The sequence below is a fragment of the Cygnus atratus genome, chromosome 8, assembly GCF_013377495.2.
Source record: "Cygnus atratus isolate AKBS03 ecotype Queensland, Australia chromosome 8, CAtr_DNAZoo_HiC_assembly, whole genome shotgun sequence".
NCBI lineage: Eukaryota > Metazoa > Chordata > Aves > Anseriformes > Anatidae > Cygnus > Cygnus atratus.
This window is the reverse complement of record NC_066369.1, coordinates 1,401,065-1,421,024: the sequence shown is the minus strand read 5'-3', so window position 1 is coordinate 1,421,024 and position 19,960 is coordinate 1,401,065. Positions and strand designations below refer to the sequence as shown.

Below are 19,960 nucleotides of genomic sequence, written 5' to 3'. Positions count from 1 at the left end.
TGCATAGTTTGTATATAATCCCTGTTGATCCTGTCTTTTGTGTGCTCCTAGAGAACATGAACTAACTTGAGTACAAACTCAGGCCTTTTAGAACATTTCTTTTAAGACCTAGCTCCTACAGAGTGCCTCCTGCAAGAAATAATACTTAGGAAAAAACACATGCAACTTTGCCCCTATTTTTCCTTCTTTTCCTCTAGCTCCAGGAAAGAGGTTCTTAATTCCATATTTAGCCCAGGCTTTTCTCTGGTTTGTTTCATGTTGTTTACAATATTGTTGCTCATAGTTTCAAAAAGGCCAGGTTAGGACAAGTGCTCCAAGAATGCTGTATAATCTGTGCAGAAACTGGTTCCTTTCAAGTGAAAAAGGAAAAGTATATTTTGAAGCAGTACTTGTGTGTACTTCCTGCCTCTACTGCAAGTGACAGATCAGAACATGCAAACATAAGCTTTCCATAAAAACTCTTGCTGCTGTGATTCCCTGCCAGGTGCCTACATAGTGCAGCTCTGTCTTTTGCTTTTTTAACTACCAACTGACTGAAAGAAATGGCAGGGAATAAGCAGGGTGTATAGTTGCACAGTCTTGGGAAATCTTTTTAGAGGCTTATCTAATAAATATTATGGTCTATTCAAAAATCCTGCTTCTTTTTTTTTTTCTTTATTTTTCTTTTTGTAATACTTGAGAAATAAATGCCTGTAAAAACCTCAGAGTGCTAACACCAAGTGCACACATGATTCTTCAGAGAGTTGACAAAGAGGGATGCAATGATGCAAGCAAAGTAGTAAGTGGCAGCATGCCATGGTGTCACCTGTTTCTTAAAAAGCCAGTGATAACTGAAGTGTTAACTTCTGGCAGAAAGGCCATTTGGTCAGTCTGCAGGAGCCTGGAGAAGCAGATCTGGTTTCTGGCAGATCTAACAGACCTTAAGAACCAGTCTCCAAAATCAGGAGATCTCAGAAGTACTACTAGGTATTTTACCTCCATGGCAAGCAGAGGCTTCTGAATCACAACACTTGTTAAATTCAGAAGTTAATAAGAGTCTCTGCATCTCACTGGAAGAATAGCCTCTGAGAAACAGCTTCTCATAAATCCCAGTTCCTGCATTGCTCCTTTATTTTTGTACCTTTTGGTATTGTGGGCTTAGATAAGCAAAACATCCCAAGCTATACTTTCAGTGGCCTGTGACTGTTTCAGCCTCATATTAGTAAGACAGCTTACTCAGGCTGCTGTGAGAGTTTGCACTTGGGTTATGGGTTTGTGGTCCCATAAATCTCACAAGGCAGTGTTACAAATAATTCAAAGCATTTGAACTGAAGAGATGCTGTCTGGATTTTCTTCTCACTATATAAGCTGTTGTCGTGTAGAAACTATCCAAAACTCATCTGTATTTTCTGATGTATTCACAGCTTCCCAGTGTGTTGGACAGAAACTCACCAGGTATTGATCTGAGGTCTTGGGGGAGGGTGCTGTCTAATATCTCCCAAGCAGCACAAAAGGTAAGTGGTCTGCTAATAGATGGCATCACTTTTCTGAATAGTTTGTAGTTCTTTGTCCATTTTGTTCTTTTTATTTCCTATTATCTGCTTTATCAGAAAGAAAATAGAATTGTTTGGGAAGAGCTCCTTCCTTAGAAATTCATTATTCTCTCATTACAAAATAAATGTGGGCATAAGCATTGGCAATTATGAAGCATTTGATTTCTTCAGAATAAACATGAGAGAACAAGAACTGAAAATCGTGCCTGTGACCAGCACAGAGGAGATGAAAGGATGAGGTTCTAACTGCATCTAGACTGTACTAGTCTGTGCACTACTGGAGATCTCTCCAAATACTTTCTTCTTCTGAGGGCTGCAATTAACAAAGAAGTCTTGTTTTACTGCAGCTAGCCAGGAAGCCAAGCGTTCAGGACCTTTTCAAGGTTTTAAAACCATTTGTACAAGATGGAAGAACTGAATCCTTAGGCCACTTGGTGAACTCCATGTCTGATCTTTTCTGTGGCTACCCAGAAGGAGGTGGATCCAGAGTGCTTTCCTTCAACTGGTATGAAGATAACAACTACAAAGCTTTCCTGGGGATTGACTCTACAAAGAAATCCAGTTATCTTTATGATAATACAACCAGTAAGTTTTTCCATCAAACTGTGACAGAGAATGTAGACAAGTGAAGCTTATGTTAGAATACCACTATGGCTTTTATCAAATAACATTTTAAAGTAGTTAATTTGGGAAATTAGGGACAGATGAAATAGTTTTGCTCAAATGTACTTTTTAACTGAAAGCAAAGAAGACCAGGAATTGAGAACTGACAGAAACACACATTAACTTTCAATATGAAGGCATAAACATCATCATCATAATTAAAACATTCCCACTGCCTTATTTTCTAATATATGCTACTGATATCAGGAAGAACTAGATACTTCTGAAAAAGGTTCAGGAAACTCTATGGTGCATCATTCTCGATTTACTTTTCTCCAAGACAAATTTATTTGGAAGTCTCTTGATTGTTGGCCTGGAGTGCAGTAATCTTTAAAACTCTCCTTTTAAATAACACTTAATGTGATGTATGGTGGCTGGTTTTCTTTTCCTGCATAAAAGTACATATATTTTGTTGCAATAATGTTCTACAGGTTAATTAAATCTTACATAGAAATTAACTCAATTTATAACTTTAAAATGTTTTTGCTTTGATTTCTTCACTTATCTTCTTGCTATTGTAATAGAAATGTTTTTCTTTTCTACCATTCATTATTTTATACCATTATTATGTCCTTTTTATTTGCTGTTTAGTTTTTCTCTATATTGAGACCACCAGCAATTTTTGTTATGCTAACATTCATATCATAGCTGATATTAGATTTGTCTGTCCCTTCTGCCATGATGGATATATTTGTGTGCTTGCAAAGTACAGGTGAACACTTTGCCTGTGAAGGGAATCATAGATTTCACTTTTTGTGTTGCACTTGGCTCTACATATGTCTGAACCTCCACGAGACCTGGAGAAGACCCAGTACTCCCCTTTCTTTATCCAGGGAACAAAATAGTTGAATACTTTACAAGTAACTAATCCATTGTAAGATAGAAATGCTTACAGGAAAATGCTTAGTTCTAAGTTATTGTAGGATCAAGTTCTCAATCCTTCCAGAGAGTTTGAACTATAAAATCTACTACAGTCTTTTCCATCTTTTCAGACATACTTCTACATTGGAAAATGTGCTTAACCCATTCAGATTGAAAATGCTTTAAATGGTCCATGTCATTAGTAAAAAGCCCTGCAGGATGTTATGTGTGGTAAGATTTAAGGAGGGTTACTTAAGGATTTGTCTGTCTTTCGGTCTTTAGCACCCTTCTGTAATGCATTGATCCAGAACTTCGAATCAAACCCTTTAACCAAAATAGCCTGGAGTTCTGTGAAGCCCCTGCTGATGGGAAAAATTCTCGTTGCTCCTGATTCACCGTCTGTACGGCAAATCCTAAAAAACGTAAGAAATTCTGAAATGTAAATATGTGTATTTCTGAAAAAAACAAATGCATTCTAAGAAACATCCTTTGAAAAACAGCAAGCCACCTGTGTCAAACTAATCAGATTTTCTCATTAGAAGTCCTGTTCTGGTGATCATCAGAGGAGGGATAGTTAATCTTCATTTACAGAAACAGGAGACAGATCGTCACTAATTCATCCTGCCTTGGTCCACACTACGAGCTTTTTCTAGCTCAAGTAGCATTTTTGTTGGCATGTTCCCACATTTACACTAACAAAAATAGTAATGTTCATACATATTTTACAGATGTAGGAACATTAGCAGCTCTGTGCCAGGAAGAATTTTAATGGTGCTGCTATGAGGTTTGGATAGACTCATGGAGACCTGACACTGAGAGATTACAAACCAATAGCAACATAGTGGTTTAGTAATATATACATTGAAAGAATAAATATTTTTGACTTCATGAATTAGGATGCTGGATTGATATTAGTGTATAAGATGTAATACTTCTGCTATCTCAAAACTGTTGCATATGTGGTGCAAAGGAAAGAAAGTCAGAAAAGAGACAAAATGGCAAAAAGTTGCTTGGGGTTCTGTGAAAACTTCTTGGCCTGAAAACACTTTCTCAGTGTTGAATTGCAGTTTCATCTTCCATTCTGGAAATGAACTCTATTGAACTGTCTTGAGACTAGATGTTGAGAGTAAGTGAGTGGACAGTGATAAGGTAGGTAAAACCCAGGTCATATGTGAACTTGATTTAACTGCTTAGATTCATTTCACCCAGCTTTAGGCATTCTTTAGGGCAGACTTCATCTACAGTCAGTGGAGGGAAATAATCAACGGAAAGAAGAGAGGAGGAAATCATTCTACCTAAAACCTGAGTAGTTAAACGAATTGAAGTTAACTGGGGCTAATGTGGGCTCTTGTTTTTCTCGTTACACAAACAAAAGAATTTTATCCAAAATGACTTTGATTCCAGTTGGATTTTAAGAGTTTCTTTTTTGAGAAATATTAATATTTCTGGCATTTAAGCAAGTTTATTAAGTACTGAAGGTAAAAACTACAACATTCATAAGTTACACGTTTCACTGTCGCTGAATGCTTGGATTATAAATTCTGTGTGTTTCTTTCCCTAGCATTCTAAACATTCTTTCCTGTTGCTTTGTTCCTCAGGCAAACTCCACTTTTGAGGAACTTGAACGCCTCAGACTGTTGACCAAAGCTTGGGAAGAAGTAGGACCTCAGTTGTGGTACTTCTTTCAAAACAGCCTGCAAATGAATATGATCCGTGTATGTTATAACCTAGCAGAGAGCCTCAGTAAGAGCGGCCTTTCACCATCCTATACTTTAATTAAGAAGCTAATTTTTTTGGAGGTTTGGCTGGAAGCACAGCCTTTGCAGCAAGGAATTTGTAGCCTTTAAAGTTGTTGGACTGGTTACAGAACTTTTTTTGAAGGATAGTCTTATATGCATTTCAGAGAGTTCGTGACAGAACCTCAGATCTGGACACTCTCTTCAGTCTGCTAATGATTTCTTAATAAAGACAGCAGTCGCCACTTGGCCTCTGCAAAATGTCCTGCAAGAACAGCAGAAGAACCAACTTGATTTTGTAGGGTTCTACATAGACCAAGAAGGCAGTAGAACCATGTTTTTTCTGAACCCAGCAATTTACTGACTTAGGAAATTACTTAGTTCCTCTTCCCTTAGATCTGACTCTGGATACAAGTATTGTTTGTAGTTGGAGTTTTTATAGAAGTTCATACTGAAGAAAACATTTGTATTTCCATACTTATTTCTTTTAAATTATCCTCTTGCTTATGCAGAAAAAATATGCAATAAATAGTCAAGGATAAATTTCTTTTCATTCAGTCTTCAATTCTCACCTCCTGTTCAGCTGTGCAATTACCCATCTATAAAATTCCTTCCTTAACATACCCTTTTGTACTACTTGGTAGCTCAGAAAGAGCTGTGGAAATGGAAACCTTTCTGGCTAAACAGAGCACGTGAAGAGAATAATTGTAGTGAAGCTGTTCTGATGTATTTCCACAGGACTCTCTGAAGCACCCTACAGTGAGGGACTTCTTGAACAGACAGATGGGTGCTGAAGGCTTAACTGCTGAACACATTATCAACTTTCTCCACAATGGGTCTTCGGGGACCAGGGAGAAGGGAATGGTGGACTTTGACTGGCGGAACATCTTCAGTGTTGTAGACCAAGCTCTGCGTTTGCTCAGTCAGTATCTGGAGGTAAGGTCAGCCCTTCCACTGCTGGGAATCATTCTAGAGAATATCCTGAAGCACAGTAGGCAGTATGTGGAGTCTGTGGCAACAGACAAGACAGTTAAAAGTATAAGGTATCTTCATTTGTTTCAAATTTCATCTCAATACTAAAAAAATGTTTTAAAATAATACAGTAGAACAAGAACACAAATATTTTTTATTCTGAAAAAGCTTAAATTTGACGATTTCTAAATCATATCATATAGAATGGCTCAGGTCGGAAGGGGCCTTAAATATCATCTAGTTCCAACCCCCCTACCACGGGCAAGGATACCTCCCACTAGATCAGGTTGCCCAGGGCCTCATCCAACCTGGTCTTGAACACCTCCAGGGATGGGGCATCCACAGCCTCTCTGGGCAACCTGTTCCAGTGCCTCACCACCCTCTTCCTGCTACCTCTCACATTCAAAATACTGATTGAATGTCTGAACACATTTTGATACTAAGAAGCAGAAAGTGAATTTTTCCTCAAAGAAAATATATATATATATTTAATATTTAATAACTGACAGGCCACTAATTTCAAAATGACCATCATCAGAGAAGCTAATATTTTGTTGGAAATTTCAATGTCAGGATTTTGAACACCTGATCAAAAATACATCAAAACCAATAGGGAACTTCCACTTGTCCTGTAGCCACTTCTGCCAAGATGTCTCTCTTTTTCCTGGAATCTGTGCACCCATTTTCTAGGAGTGCTGTGTTTTTACTGGGGCTCTCTAAAGATTTTTGAAAGTCACAGTGCAGAAAGTGACATGAAGTTTAAGTATGCAAATAAGAAATGCTAAAAACATAGATTAAAATATAAAGCCATTCAAAAAATACTTTGGAAGATACTTTTTATGAGGTTATTCTGGCATGAATGATCTAACTTACTGATAAGTTCATCAGACACAGATTAATAAGTCCAGTGCAAAGAAGATTTTATTTTTAGAGGGCTAGACAAACCGCTACATCCATTTCTTCCCACAGCCAGGTAAGTGACACAAGGAATTATTTTTCGTCTTATATCTTTCTGACTGCAGGTAAAGATGTGTTGGGAACTGGACCTGATATGGTCTGGATTCCTGCTGAGTTAGATAAATGAAATGCTGCCTCTTTGTAAACTTACAAGTCTGGACAAAACTAGCAGGTCCTGCAGTGCTGTAGATTAACTCTGAGAGTTTAAAAAACTGTTGCATTTGGCAGTAATATTAATACCTGTGTACTCTGTATTTAGCACTTCCCACCTGAGGTTCAGAGTCTTTACAGAGGTTAATCATATTGTACAGCATCTCTGAAAGAAGAGTAAATAGTTATTTAATGGTTGAATATGCTGAGCCTAAAGTTTACAGAGAAAATTGGTACTAATTGTAGGCAACAGGAGCAAGCCTAGCTCTCCTGATTTTGGTCCAGTTCAGATTAAAAGACTATCCATCCTCTGCAAGAAGGCAGAAACTGAAGGTTTATCTGCCTTCTTATAGCAACTACAACAGGGAGCAATAAGACTTATGCACAAAGCTCTGCTAATTCTGATGATGTTTTGCACGATGTTAGCAGAATTATTTCTTACTCAAGCTGGGTGAAATATATTGCTTTGCTGCAGGTCAGTGGTTGAACATGGCCAATATCAGGGCAGTTGTTATACCTGGTAATAGATCTCAGCGTCCTAAAATTCTTTGTAATAAGTTAATTCTTTTAAGTCTGCCGTTTACACTGAGTTGCTAGCATTTGAGAATGTTTTCACACTGTGCCAAGCACAATGGGAACAAACAGCTCCTTTTCAAGGACACCCTACTCCTCACCATAGTATACAATGAAGGAGGTGTGCTGCCAGCAGCTGTCTTTGGAGACTCCAGATTTCTATGGTGCAGCTGAGAATCCCACAAGTTATGAAGTAGCTGCTTATCCTCACCACACCAAGAATTCCTGTTACTCCCTTTGATTACCTTAGGCCATGGAGCAGCTAAACCTAAATACCTCTTTATACTTAATTCTATTTTCATATTCCAACCCTCTTCTTGGTATTTTAGTTTTGGTTTTCTGATCTTCATGGGGCCATTTTTAATTGCAAATAATTACTGGGAGAAGATGTGAAATAAATTTCAGTAAGTGGAAGATGACTTAATTTTGACATAGCAATATTTCTGAAGGCACAAGCTGTGTTGCAGTTCACCAAGAAAAAAGCCTAGGTAGAGCATACAGCATTTGTTTTGAATGCAATTAATGTTAAGGGAAAGAATTCTAGTTTTTGGCTAGTAGACTACAATATAAAATCTCTTTTCACTTCCAAACAGGCTCAATTATTGCAACATCGGTGTGTTAGCCTGTGTTCTTACACAGGCTTTGGTTTCCTTCTGCTCTCAAGGAAAACCATAAGCACTTGTGTTTCCTTTTTTGAATCCTTGCTACTTCCTTTACTGGACACCTGGGTAAAGCCTGTAGTGTTCCTCAGCATAGTCGAAACACTGTGCATTCTGCGGTGAAAATCTAGACAAGATCACTTGTCTGTCATAACTTTGCCAGTGCTGTTTCCACAGATTCCCCTGCAGAACTACATGCATTCTCCTGCAGCTGGTAAAAGTCCCTTGAACAGAATTCCAGGCCACCTCATCACAAAGAAATAGCTAATAGTCCATCAGACACTGCAGAGGCACAGTAATGACAGTACAAAGACAAAGTCACATGGCAGGACTAAAAAAACTGAGTACCAGAACTCAGTTAAATATGTGGGATAAACATAAGAAAAAAAAAAAAAACAAGAAAAACACCACCACCAAAAACTATAGACACCAGTCTAATTTGAATTTTTCTCTGCAATACAAACCAGAAAGGTTTTTTTCTGCCTTATTTTGCTTTCTGATAGGAAATTCTATGCAGTTCAATCCTATAAAGCAAACTAGGAGAATCAACATTAACAAAATGGGATGCAGTGTCACAAAGCTACAAAACAATTTTGTCAACTTAAGCATTGTTTTGTTCTTTTGCCAGTTTAAATATATATTTCCATTATAGATACCATTAAACAGTGATACTTCAACTTCTAAACAACGAAGTATGTTTTATCACAGGGAAGGGTTAAACAAAGGAGTCTTTAAGACGTCTGTTAAATAACAAGTTGCCTTTATGAGCCCTTTGGTGTAGAATAATTCTTGGTTATTGACCTGCAAGAGGTGATCAAGAAGATAAGATCAAATATGTAAGATCAAATAAGCTAGCGTCATGGCATTTTATGAAGGAAGACAATTGAATATATATCTTCTCAGTCCATTAGGAAGTTAAGTACTTCTACTCTCTGGTAATGTCTTGCTGATTCTGAAGGGAAGAAGATGAAGATACAAACCTAAGCCTGCAATTTTACAGATAAACAATGATGGAATTTGTAGAGTTTACAGTCTTCACACAGTTTTATTGCCAGTTTGAGATGAAGAGATTCCCTTTTGATGCTAAATCTAATTATTTTTCTGATTTTTCTTGTACACCCTTGCAGTGAAATGGCAACTACTTCAGATGAGCCTATCTTCCTTTTTTGTTGTTAGCCACTGATGTTTGCTTTAATGCATATCTCTTGCTAACTTACTCCAGTGCAATTGTTCTCTTTGTGATTATTTGTAGTGCTTGATCTTGGATAAATTTGAAGGTTATCATGATGAAACCCAGCTGATTCACCAAGCCCTTCACCTGCTAGAGGAAAACAAATTCTGGGCTGGTGTGGTTTTTCCAGATATAGAGCCTATAGCAAGCAGTCTTCCACCACATGTGACATACAAGATCCGGATGGACATAGATGCAGTGGAGAAAACAAACAAAATCAAAGACAGGTAGGTGATGGTTCCTTCTCAGTTCTTGCCTGCCATCTTTTGAATATGAGAAATAAAGGGACACTATAACCTGCCTTGGATACATGCATGAAACCCATTTGTATTCAGCAGTATTTGGTATGTAATGCAGAGCAGAATCCATCTCCAGTTACCAGGCACTGACACCAGTGGTATCGCTCCTGTGACAATTAGGCCAGGCAGTGGGTAAGTGCATGGATACGTGGCAGAGGAAACGGCTCTGCTCAGACTCTGTTCAGTAACCTGCCCCAAGTTTTCAGTTGGCTCTCTTGCTGGGAGAGGTGAACAAGGAGGTCCCACACAGGTTGTGACCCAGCTCTCCTCTACCTGGACAGCAGAATTTCTCTGCTGTTTCTCCTCAAGTCCCCCTTCACATGGACTCACTTCTTAAAGGGTTAACAGAAATGATTTCTCAGGGTTGTCTACATAAAGGAATATAACAGTGAATATGATAGTGTCTGATGGTTGCAACCCAACTGTTCCAGTTCAATCTCCAGGGATACTGTATTACAAATACAGATATTTCTGTTCTAGAACAATTACTCCGACACACAATTAATTTATACATGTTTTTGGCCAAAACTGCTATTCTGTGTAAATGGAGAAAAAATTAAAGGAAACAGAAGAACCTTCCAGGTCGTAAACTTTCTCAAGCAAGTCAAGCAGACTATTGGTCTGACAGACCAAAATCTGGAAGGGGCAACTCCAGGCAGTGCCCATACAATTTCAGTAGTTAAGATTTTTTATTTTTTATTTTTGTTAAAGTCACTGTTTACCCAAATGATTTCCATATGAATTTTCTTTTTAGGTACTGGGATCCTGGTCCAAGAGCTGATCCTGTGGACGATTTACGTTATATATGGGGAGGCTTTGCGTATCTCCAAGACATGATTGAGCATGGGATTATAAAGACCCAGACCAACACTGAAGTGCCAATAGGAATTTATCTGCAGCAAATGCCATATCCATGTTTTGTGGATGATGTGTGAGTAAGAGGAGTTAATTTTTTTTAATTCTGATTAATACTTGTTTTTATCTAACTCTGGCACTGAGCTTCATGCTCTAACGTATGACCAGTACTGGTAGGAAAACTGAACACAAAGCACTAACCTGTGTTATAACCAAGACTGCCTCCTTCAGTTAGCCATGTGGAACCCACAGAAGTATTGTAAGGCCATTTCCCCTAATTACATCTCTAAAACCTACCTTTATTTATATCAAAAGTACTGTTTCTTCAAGAAAAATTGAACAAACACTGCTTGTCCCAGTGGAATTGGTGCCTCTCTTTCTGTCATTGTAAGTTCTGAAGAACCCAACAACCCAATCTCTTCAAGTGTATTACCAAACCCTAACCCTAGACTTATTCATATCTAGATATAACAATGCCCACAGCAGTAGTTTTTGTTCCTTGAAGATAGCCAGCTTTCTACAGGCCTTGCAGAATTTCAAGACACTTTAGGCTCTTGAAACTTTTTCTTTCCAGAATCCTAACGACATCCATAAATATTATCCCATTTATAACTAAATCACAAGTACCTGCAGTAAAGCTGGTTGTATGGCATTGGTTTCTGTTAACATCAGTCCTTTTCCTTTCCTTGCAAGTGCTACAGTTTTCAGCAATTATCTGATCTTACCAAACCTTCTTTTTCCCTAATTCCCATCCATGGATTTTTGTTGAGATTGACTGGTTTTGTCTTAAATCTCACATAACTCCAGTGAAGGATTCCAAGAATTTCTTTTCTTGGTGAAGAACAGAATAAAAAAGCTAAAGGAGAAAGAAATTTGTTGCTCTGTAATAAAAGAAAGAGGGAGGGCAGGGGAGGCATGGGGAGGGAGAGAAAGAGAGAAAGAGCATCTCCTGGCCGTGGAGATTTCATGACTACGTGGGCCTTGGAGCGTCTGTGGTTGCTATGCCCTTCGTTAGCACTGCCTCAACCAGCACATGTGCTCCACATTTTATGAAGTGGTGCCACTTCTGCATTCAGTGTGCCTGTTCCAATGCTGCAATCTGTGCTGCTGCAACTGTCTTGGTATAAATTTCACTTAAGGAAAAAAAAAAAGGTTATAGAAATCATTACACAGTTCTGTCAGTATGTTCCGTGCAGGCAAATGCTAGTACTTCAGATAAATGCAGACTGCAGACACATGATTTAACCTGTCGTTACCTGTTAGCCTGACAAAAAGTTGCCCTAGCAATCCTGCTGTTTATGTCCTCCCCACTGTGAATACTGTAGGGCAGAAACCTCAGATATGCAAAAGTTCTCTGAAGCCTGCAGCAGCCCTACACATTTTGGGGCTGATAGCCAGTGAAGCTCTCTGCAGAGAGCCTGCTTAAGTGAAGCAAATACATCCTCATGGTGAGCATGTATGCTGCACTGTGCATGGTCTAGTGCTGGGTTGCATGGGTCCACCAACAGGGAAAACCTAGTGTGCCCAAGGCCATTCCACAAAAACACAGCTTTATTTCAGGAGGTCAAGTTGCTCTTCAGGAATTGTTGGTGAAAAAAGTGACAATTTTCCATTTGTTTAGACCATGAAGTAGCTATGATAAAATATGGCAAAAATGTAGTTCTGTAGAGCTCAGTTTTAGAAATCTGAAGGATTTTTGCTCCTTTTAGTTTTTAGCAGCTCTAAGCTCTTGGCCTTTAAGGACAATCAAGTCCACTTGGGCTTCAAGGTAATTTCATTGAAAAATTGCAATCCCAGATTAGTAGAAAATATTTTCTGCTTTTTCACCGAAAAATCTTTTCTTCACCCTGAGAACACACTTGTGGCAGTGCTTTATCAAAGGATCATATGCAAGGGCTGAGCAGCAATAGAAGCTGGGGGGAAGGATGGAGGAAGGGAGCAGCGCCTTCATTGTGTGGAGGGACACACACAGCAGCCTGTCCCAACACTGTTTTGGAAGTGGCACTGTGTGAGATGGTCACAACATATTTTCCAAGTCATGGTTTCGATGAATTCTGGCAGCCTTGCTGGCAGCACCAGATGCTTTTAATGCTTAATATATTTCACTCTTTTCCAGTGACTCCTGGGAGCATAAAAAGACAGCAACACTCCCAAATTGTTAATATTAGCATGTCTTATTTTTTTTGTACACCATAGCAAAAGCATTGTGGCAATTCACTGTGAAGAGAGATGTATTCTTGTGCCCCACTGCATGTTCTGTAGCTTTTAGCATCTCTTAGGACCTCTTTGTAAAACAGAAATGACATTTATCTATCTCATGGAAGTGAAGCAACAATTTATTCATAAGTACTTAGGTTGCTTGTGAAGTTCACTAGTAACATATTAAAGTTCAGACTGAGAATTTCCAGTCCCATGTTTAATGAATGCATTCTTCCCCACTCCTGTTCCTTTTCATTCTTACTTTTTATCTTAATATTTCTCTGTTTTACCTAAATTTCATTCATCCTCTCTTCTTGCTTTGGTAGCTTTATGATCACCTTAAACCGCTCCTTTCCCATCTTCATGGTGCTAGCTTGGATATATTCTGTTTCCATGACTGTGAAAAGTATAGTGCTGGAGAAGGAAATGCGTCTGAAGGAGGCAATGAAGAACAGGGGCATCACCAATGGGGTGATTTGGTGCACTTGGTTCCTAGACAGCTTCATCATGATGGCTGTGAGCACATTCCTTCTCACAGCACTGATTATGGTAAGAATGACTGCAGGAAAGACAGTAGAAACTCCCAAACTCCCTGTTGTGTTTGCATTGGTGATACCAGTTTGGGTAGGTATAGGAGCCATTCGTGGGGAACAGCTGGTGGCCTGTTCTGATCACAGCACATAGCAGGCACATTCTTGTAAGCAGACCTCATGACAGTATGAGCACTTAGCAGAGACCAAAAGATAAATTCACCAGTAAGATTTCTTGCGAGAGCTCCCACAGAACAATCAATCAAGCCGATTACTCCATGTATTGTATTTCCTACAGACAAAGGTCCCAATAAATATTAATCATTGCTTTAAATAGAAGGGGTCATAATATGAGGAATCTTAATCTTAAATTCACCGTATGTGATTCATTTATAATATTCAGTGCTTGCCTACTTAGAATTTATGACACTATTGCAATGCAAAAAGAGACAGAACAGCCTCAACGTTTCGCTCCCTGACTGAAAACAAAAAAATATCTTTTGCTTCTGTGGCTCAGAATTGCTGTTATTTTTCTAATATTTTAGAGCAATTTGGTTCTTGTCTTTGAGGCCCACCTCCTACCTCTTTCACCTGAGAAAGTGTCTCCTGGCTGCTCTATTTAGTTGCATAAATCTGTAACATTTTGATGGGCAAGAATGCCCTTCCATCTTTTCTAATGTGGGGAACTGGTGTTGGTATAAATGCGTAGTTATAATTGAATCCACTCTATTTAATCAACCTGCCCTGATGTTGTTTTAGTTCTTTGCAGTTTCATTATAACTTGGGTAGATAGAGAAACCTTCCTTCATTTGCTATGCTTGTTTAATTAAAAATCAGGATGTAGTTAATACCAGAGAGGAATGTGTTTAAACCTATAATTCACTTCCCTTCCTGAATTTCACTATGTCAGTGGGATGCAAATTTGTAAATACATTCTTGTAAGAGACTGCATCTTTATTGATAAAGAAATCAGTCTCACAGGCCCACTGGTATAGTACAACAATGTTGAGACTAATTTATAGCCTTGTAGAGTTATTCTGAACCTTTTGTAAGGCTTGAAACAATGTTGAGACTAATAAATAGGTCTCAACATTTTTTTAGAATAGAAAATCAGCAGCAGTCCATGTTCTTTTTGAGAGGGCATGTTCAATCTACAAAAGCTCTAAAGGAAGAAGAGTCAGAAGTTCACCCAGAGGGTTGTTTAGTACACAATTAGTTCAGAGAAACTGCAGTTGGATTCCTCAGTGGTGATAGCCTTCTGGAATTTGAATATCATTTAGGGGCAGAAAGAAGTACTTCCTAATTTTCCTGTTACATTTTTTTAAGATGCATTTTGTCAGGCTTCCTTACGTCATCTTTCTTGCATATGAGCAAGTGGACTGAGGAGAAGATAAGAGATCAATGAAAAATTCTTATGACAGTTCGGATAGTTTTATTTAAAATGTGTGAATTTCCATGCAGGCACATCTTGCTTAGAATCATTTGCATATTAAGACAAGGACATACTGTGTTTTCAATCAGTTTTGAACTTAGCTCAGACATCAAATACAAATATGAACGCTGCAGCCTGTGGTGCTGACCTGTAGTCACAATTCAAAAGCAGGGATAAAGTTAAATAAAGGATTTGTTTTTGTAATGACCTCAAGTAGTGAAACATTACTCTTGGGCAAATTAGATGTATTGGGTAAGAAAGACTGGCTTACTGCTTATTACAGGTTACGTGTCAATGGCAATTCTGACCTTTTCTGCTAGTTCAAAATGTGACAGTGCTTCTAATTCATCTGTTTTCCTTTTGCCTACAGTGCGGCCAAGTGCTACATTATAGCAGTCCACTTCTCTTCTTCCTATTCCTACTGACCTTCACTACAGCCACTATAATGCAGTGTTTCTTGTTCAGCACCTTCTTCTCCAAAGCAAATCTGGCAGCTGCCTGCAGTGGAGTCCTGTACTTCACCTTGTACCTGCCTCACATTGTCTGCTTTGTCTGGCAAGACCGCATGACTGTTAATCTGAAGATCTTAGCAGTAAGCCTTTCACTCATTATGTGGTATTTTGGGGTTCACATTGAAGATGCCCTTCTCACTATCCATGTGTGAGTAACAAAGAACTGCACACCTCCTTGCCTTTGCTTTTTTGATTCAGAGAGAGACACGCCTCTGAAATACCTAGAGATTGCAAGTGAATAAGCCTTTATAAGGAAATGAGTAGGGTTGGCCCATGACAGGTTCTGATTTGAGAAGGAAAAAAGATTACTTTTTGGAAATTGTACACAGTTTAACATAAAGATAACTCTCTTCTCACCCTAAAGTGAAGGAGAGAGGACCAATGTAAGACTGTTTGCTAGCCAGAAGCCATGAATACTTTTCTCTGCTGCTAGTATGTTCGGTCTTATATTTGTTGTTCAAAGGTTGGCCTCTGAAGAACAGCTAATTACAAGAGTTACGGGGGGTTGTGCATGTGGAGAGGGGTCTGAATTAAAAGTAACATTTTTAGGACAAGTAAAGTAATTGAACAATGAACGATTGCTGAAAACCAAACATTTTTTACTTAGCACACTATGATAATGCCTTACTGGGAGTTGCTGTCAGGATCCTTCTTGTCTGTCATTCCTGGCTGAACTACATATCCTGTTAAACAGCACCATGCCCTTTCTTTATGTGTTTTTGTAGAGCAACACTGAAGACAACTTTTGGATGCTGTGCTGGTTTATTAGTTTGTTGTGTGAAAAAACAGTAGCAGGGGATGGTTGCAGATTTCCTTATCCTGAGCATCTGGTATACTTTGTCTTGTTACTCACACTGTCCCTGCCCCATACACTCAGATATTTTGTTTCTCCAATATAGGCAAAGTGTACACTGCGAACTTCTAGATGAATATATAGTATTTTCTGAACAGAGACATTTATAGAAAATAAAATATTTGAAGGGTTTTTTGTTGCTAAATAAAGTGGGGCCAAGGTTGAATTCAGTCTATTATGGCTAAATATTGCTTAGAATTGCCACCATTCAGAGGATTAGACATTCCAGTCTGATATAAAAGTGAAAGCACTTTTCCTGATTATTTTTTAGGCAGGATTGAGTTTTGAAGTCCAGTCCCCAAAGGTCTGTTTTTTTTTTTTTTTTCCTTGCTTTAGCAAATGTCCCTCTGTCTGAGTTCATGACATTTTTTCTTCATTCCAGAGTTTGCTTTCTCAAGTAGCTTTTGGTTTTGGTACAGAATACTTGTCGCGCTATGAAGAGCAAGGTCTTGGCCTACAGTGGGGTAACATCAGAACCAGTCCCTTGGAAGGAGATGAATACAGTTTTCTGTTTTCCATTAAAATGATGCTTTTTGATGCTTTTCTGTATGGAATACTTTCTTGGTACCTTGATAATGTTTTTCCAGGTATGTTAATTTCTTATTCATATGAAGTAGTGGTAATTGTTGTAAGTTACATTAGTCTAGTCAGTCTCTGAGTATTTCTCTGTCAAAACCAGAGTATTTGACATTGTAGACCATGAGTCTTACCCATTATGGCACCGTGAGTTTATTAAGGACTTCCACTTTTTTCTTTTTTTTTCCTTTCTCCCATTTTAGTCCTGACAATAATGGAAATGAAGGAAAGAAAAAGAAAGGTGATGTACTTTCTGGTCCTGTACTTGTCTGTACACATCACTTACTGATAGTTAATCCAAAACAAAGTATGTATTGTTTTTTTTAAAGTTGTTTCAGATGTATTTGAGGATATTTTGCTTCCATAATTGTTAAATGGCCTTAATTCTGCTTTGTTTGTGTCCCTTTTAAAGTGAGCTATGCTACACCAAATTAACACCATTTTGGTTTTTAAGAAATGTGTCCTCCCAAAGAAGTTTAACACAAATTATCTTATTTACTTTCAAAGCTGATATGCAGTAACTTTCATAAAAGTCACTTTTTGGACAAGTCTGTGCTGCAACCCTGTTTATTTAAACAAGTGTAGACAATGTATTATTTCCACAAACACAGCAAGAATTAAACAACAGGAGAGAGTTTCTTTGCTCATGTTTCCAAGTCTATTTTTTTTCAGCCAGCACTTTACACAAAAGTAATATTTCTCAGCGATTCTATTCAGCATGTTCAATTCCACTCACTGTTTGTTCTGAGTGTCTCCTTGGCTTTCTGCTTCTCTGTTTCACTGAAATTTCTCATAGCATTTCTCTCTTACACACATGTAGGCCTAGCAAATCAATGCTGTAATATTTGAACTTACTATTTGAGTTCCCTGGATAATCCTTTGAATCATATGGTTCAGCTCCTGCTCAAGTTTTCTCTGCAAGCAACCACCCATTGGCACACTGCTCTTTTGGCTATTTAAGCATTCTGCTCCATAATGGAGTTCACTTGGCTTTTTGCATTCATCCTGAATGAGAAGCAGTTGTTTTAGCTACCAGCTTCAAAGGAATAGAATCCAGTCTGTAACAACTCAAATAGGCAAACTGTTTACGAATTCAGACAGGCCGTTTTTGTGCATAATGGGAGTACAAGTGGTTGCCTGACATAAAGGATATTTTTGGTAAGTCAAAAATAAGCAGACACTTTCACAAAGTGTTTTTCAGTGCAGAAAAACTGACCATCTATCAGTGAGCGTCACAAATTTCCATTGCTTATCACTATGCACTATCCACTTGCAAATCACTGTGATCCAAGAAAACAGTATGGACTGTCACTGACTCGAGTCTGGTCCAGCAAGAATGGATAATGTTATCATACTTTCTTTTTTCAAAACAGAATTAACCTATGACCAAAAAAGGCCCATTTCTGTTTAAGAAAAGATCTGCTTTTTTCCTGGTCTCATTTTTCCTGGAAGGCTGTGTGCTAAAAGAACAGCTAGAGTCTCTTTTCTCATTGCGAGTTGAGAGTTCAGGCCCAGTGCCTCAAATGTCAAGTAGTCATTTAAAGAAAATTATTGAGTGAGGCTGGGATCCCATCTTAAGCAATCAGGATGTTCCTTGGCAGCTGCTGGTTGGTTTGTTGGTTTGATTGTCCCCAGGTAGAGAGTAGCTTTACTCTGTAATTAAACCACATTCTACTTAAGAAAATTTAAGGCAAATCAGATTACATTTTCTGAATATTTTACTCCTGGGCTAATAATAATTGCAAACAAAATCTGTTCTGACAGGTGGTTGGTGGGCAGTTTGACCTCTGATAGGTAACACTATGACCGCTAAGGCAACTGCAAGTGTTTGTAATTACAGTTCAGACTTTGTCTAGATGAATTTGTGCCCACTGAGAAATGTGGTTATAAAGTACGTGTCACCTTCTTATTTTTCTTCTAGGGGACTATGGGCTACCACAGCCTTGGTATTTCCCTTTGCAGGAATCTTACTGGTTTGGCTCTAGAAACCCAAAAGCTGAAAAAACAGCAACTGCTGATGGTGAGTTCTTTCAAAACTTTGATATTTAGAAATAACTTCAAAACCACTGATCTGCTTAGAGGTGACTGTGTAGCATTTTCATTACATGAGCTGCTGCAAAGATTAGGGACAGACATATACTGGGAATCTCAGCAGGTGCCTTTGAACTTGGAGTGGCCTGCTATTATTAGAGTTGCTAGAAGTGAGTCACTGTTCCATCTGAGAGCCTTTAAATCATGGGTTAACAAGCAACATCAAACTCCCACTCTCTAACCAACACCTTTTGAGACATTCAAGGAGTTCTTATTGCACAACACGGCATTTGTAAAATGAGTCAAAATGAGATACAGTGTTGATCTGGTTTACACTGAGGATCCCCTTTTCTAAAGGCCTTTCCCCTTTCTAAACCTAATTCTTTTCTAATTCAGACTAATTTAACTGTTTCCTTTGGGTTTGTAAGCACGATCAAAATTGATGACGCCCTTGGACTGACTTGAGTAAGAGCAGAAATCTTGCTTTTGCATAATTTTGTCTGTGTATTGATAGTAGAGTAGTTAAGCACATCATGTGGGTGATTGTATTTAAATTGGAATTAATGCATAATGATGATTAATGTCTGGAGTAGAGGCTTGCTGAAGGTAGTGTTTTGAAACCTGTCTTAGTTTTACAAGTAACAGCGAAACCAATCAAAATGACAGATAAAGAAATCATTTCTTCAGTCTGTTCATTACCACCCTTTTACCCTTCATCAGCTCAGACTGCTGACAAGGCAGTCTCATTTCAGGATGATGCTTTTAGACCAGAAGGGAGTTAATCCTTTCTGTGAACATGCTGAATAATACATCCAATGCTCACATCTTTTGATCAGGAAAGAGGAAGCTATAACATTGTTTTCTTTGAAGAGGCTTTGTCTTATGGTGCATTCTGAAAGAATGAGCAGGTTTTCCTTTAGGCTTGCTGTGAGAGTATTCAGAATGTTAGAGGCTCGTCTAAATATTATGGAGCCTGTCATCTGCTTGTGCTTTGCAATTGCTACCCTCCTGATTGAAATGTGCGTAGGAAGGAGGAGGAAAGAGCCAAAAGAGGGCTTGGAATATGTTTATAGATGAATGAGGAATTGCTGAAGGCACAGATAAGATGTCAGTCACTACATCTCATTGACTTTTTTTGGAATTTGGGCATATTCTGCATCAGAGCTCCTTTGAGTATCTCAGATTTGGAGCACAGTTGCTTATAGGATTTTGACATTTTCTAGTTACTTAGTTTAACCTAAATTTAGTAAAAACAAAATCCATTTTCTGGTTATCTTAATGGCTCCTAAGTTCTGTGTTCTTTAATGTATTTCCAGTACAAGGGGGACACGTGATTTTG

General features: G+C 38.4%; 1 protein-coding gene across 1 annotated transcript in view; it reads left to right on the top strand.

Annotated features, from left to right (window-relative positions):
* The window catches only part of ABCA4 (ATP binding cassette subfamily A member 4), a 74,685-nt gene that overhangs the window by 20,762 nt on the left and 33,963 nt on the right, over window positions 1-19,960 (top strand). The window contains exons 8-18 of the mRNA XM_035538111.2: window positions 1,404-1,493; window positions 1,880-2,117; window positions 3,339-3,478; window positions 4,655-4,771; window positions 5,531-5,728; window positions 9,356-9,561; window positions 10,388-10,564; window positions 13,014-13,236; window positions 15,020-15,241; window positions 16,397-16,601; window positions 18,512-18,597. Coding sequence (XP_035394004.1) covers window positions 1,404-1,493; window positions 1,880-2,117; window positions 3,339-3,478; window positions 4,655-4,771; window positions 5,531-5,728; window positions 9,356-9,561; window positions 10,388-10,564; window positions 13,014-13,236; window positions 15,020-15,241; window positions 16,397-16,601; window positions 18,512-18,597 — 1,902 coding nt within the window. The remainder of the gene's footprint in view (window positions 1-1,403; window positions 1,494-1,879; window positions 2,118-3,338; window positions 3,479-4,654; window positions 4,772-5,530; window positions 5,729-9,355; window positions 9,562-10,387; window positions 10,565-13,013; window positions 13,237-15,019; window positions 15,242-16,396; window positions 16,602-18,511; window positions 18,598-19,960) is intronic.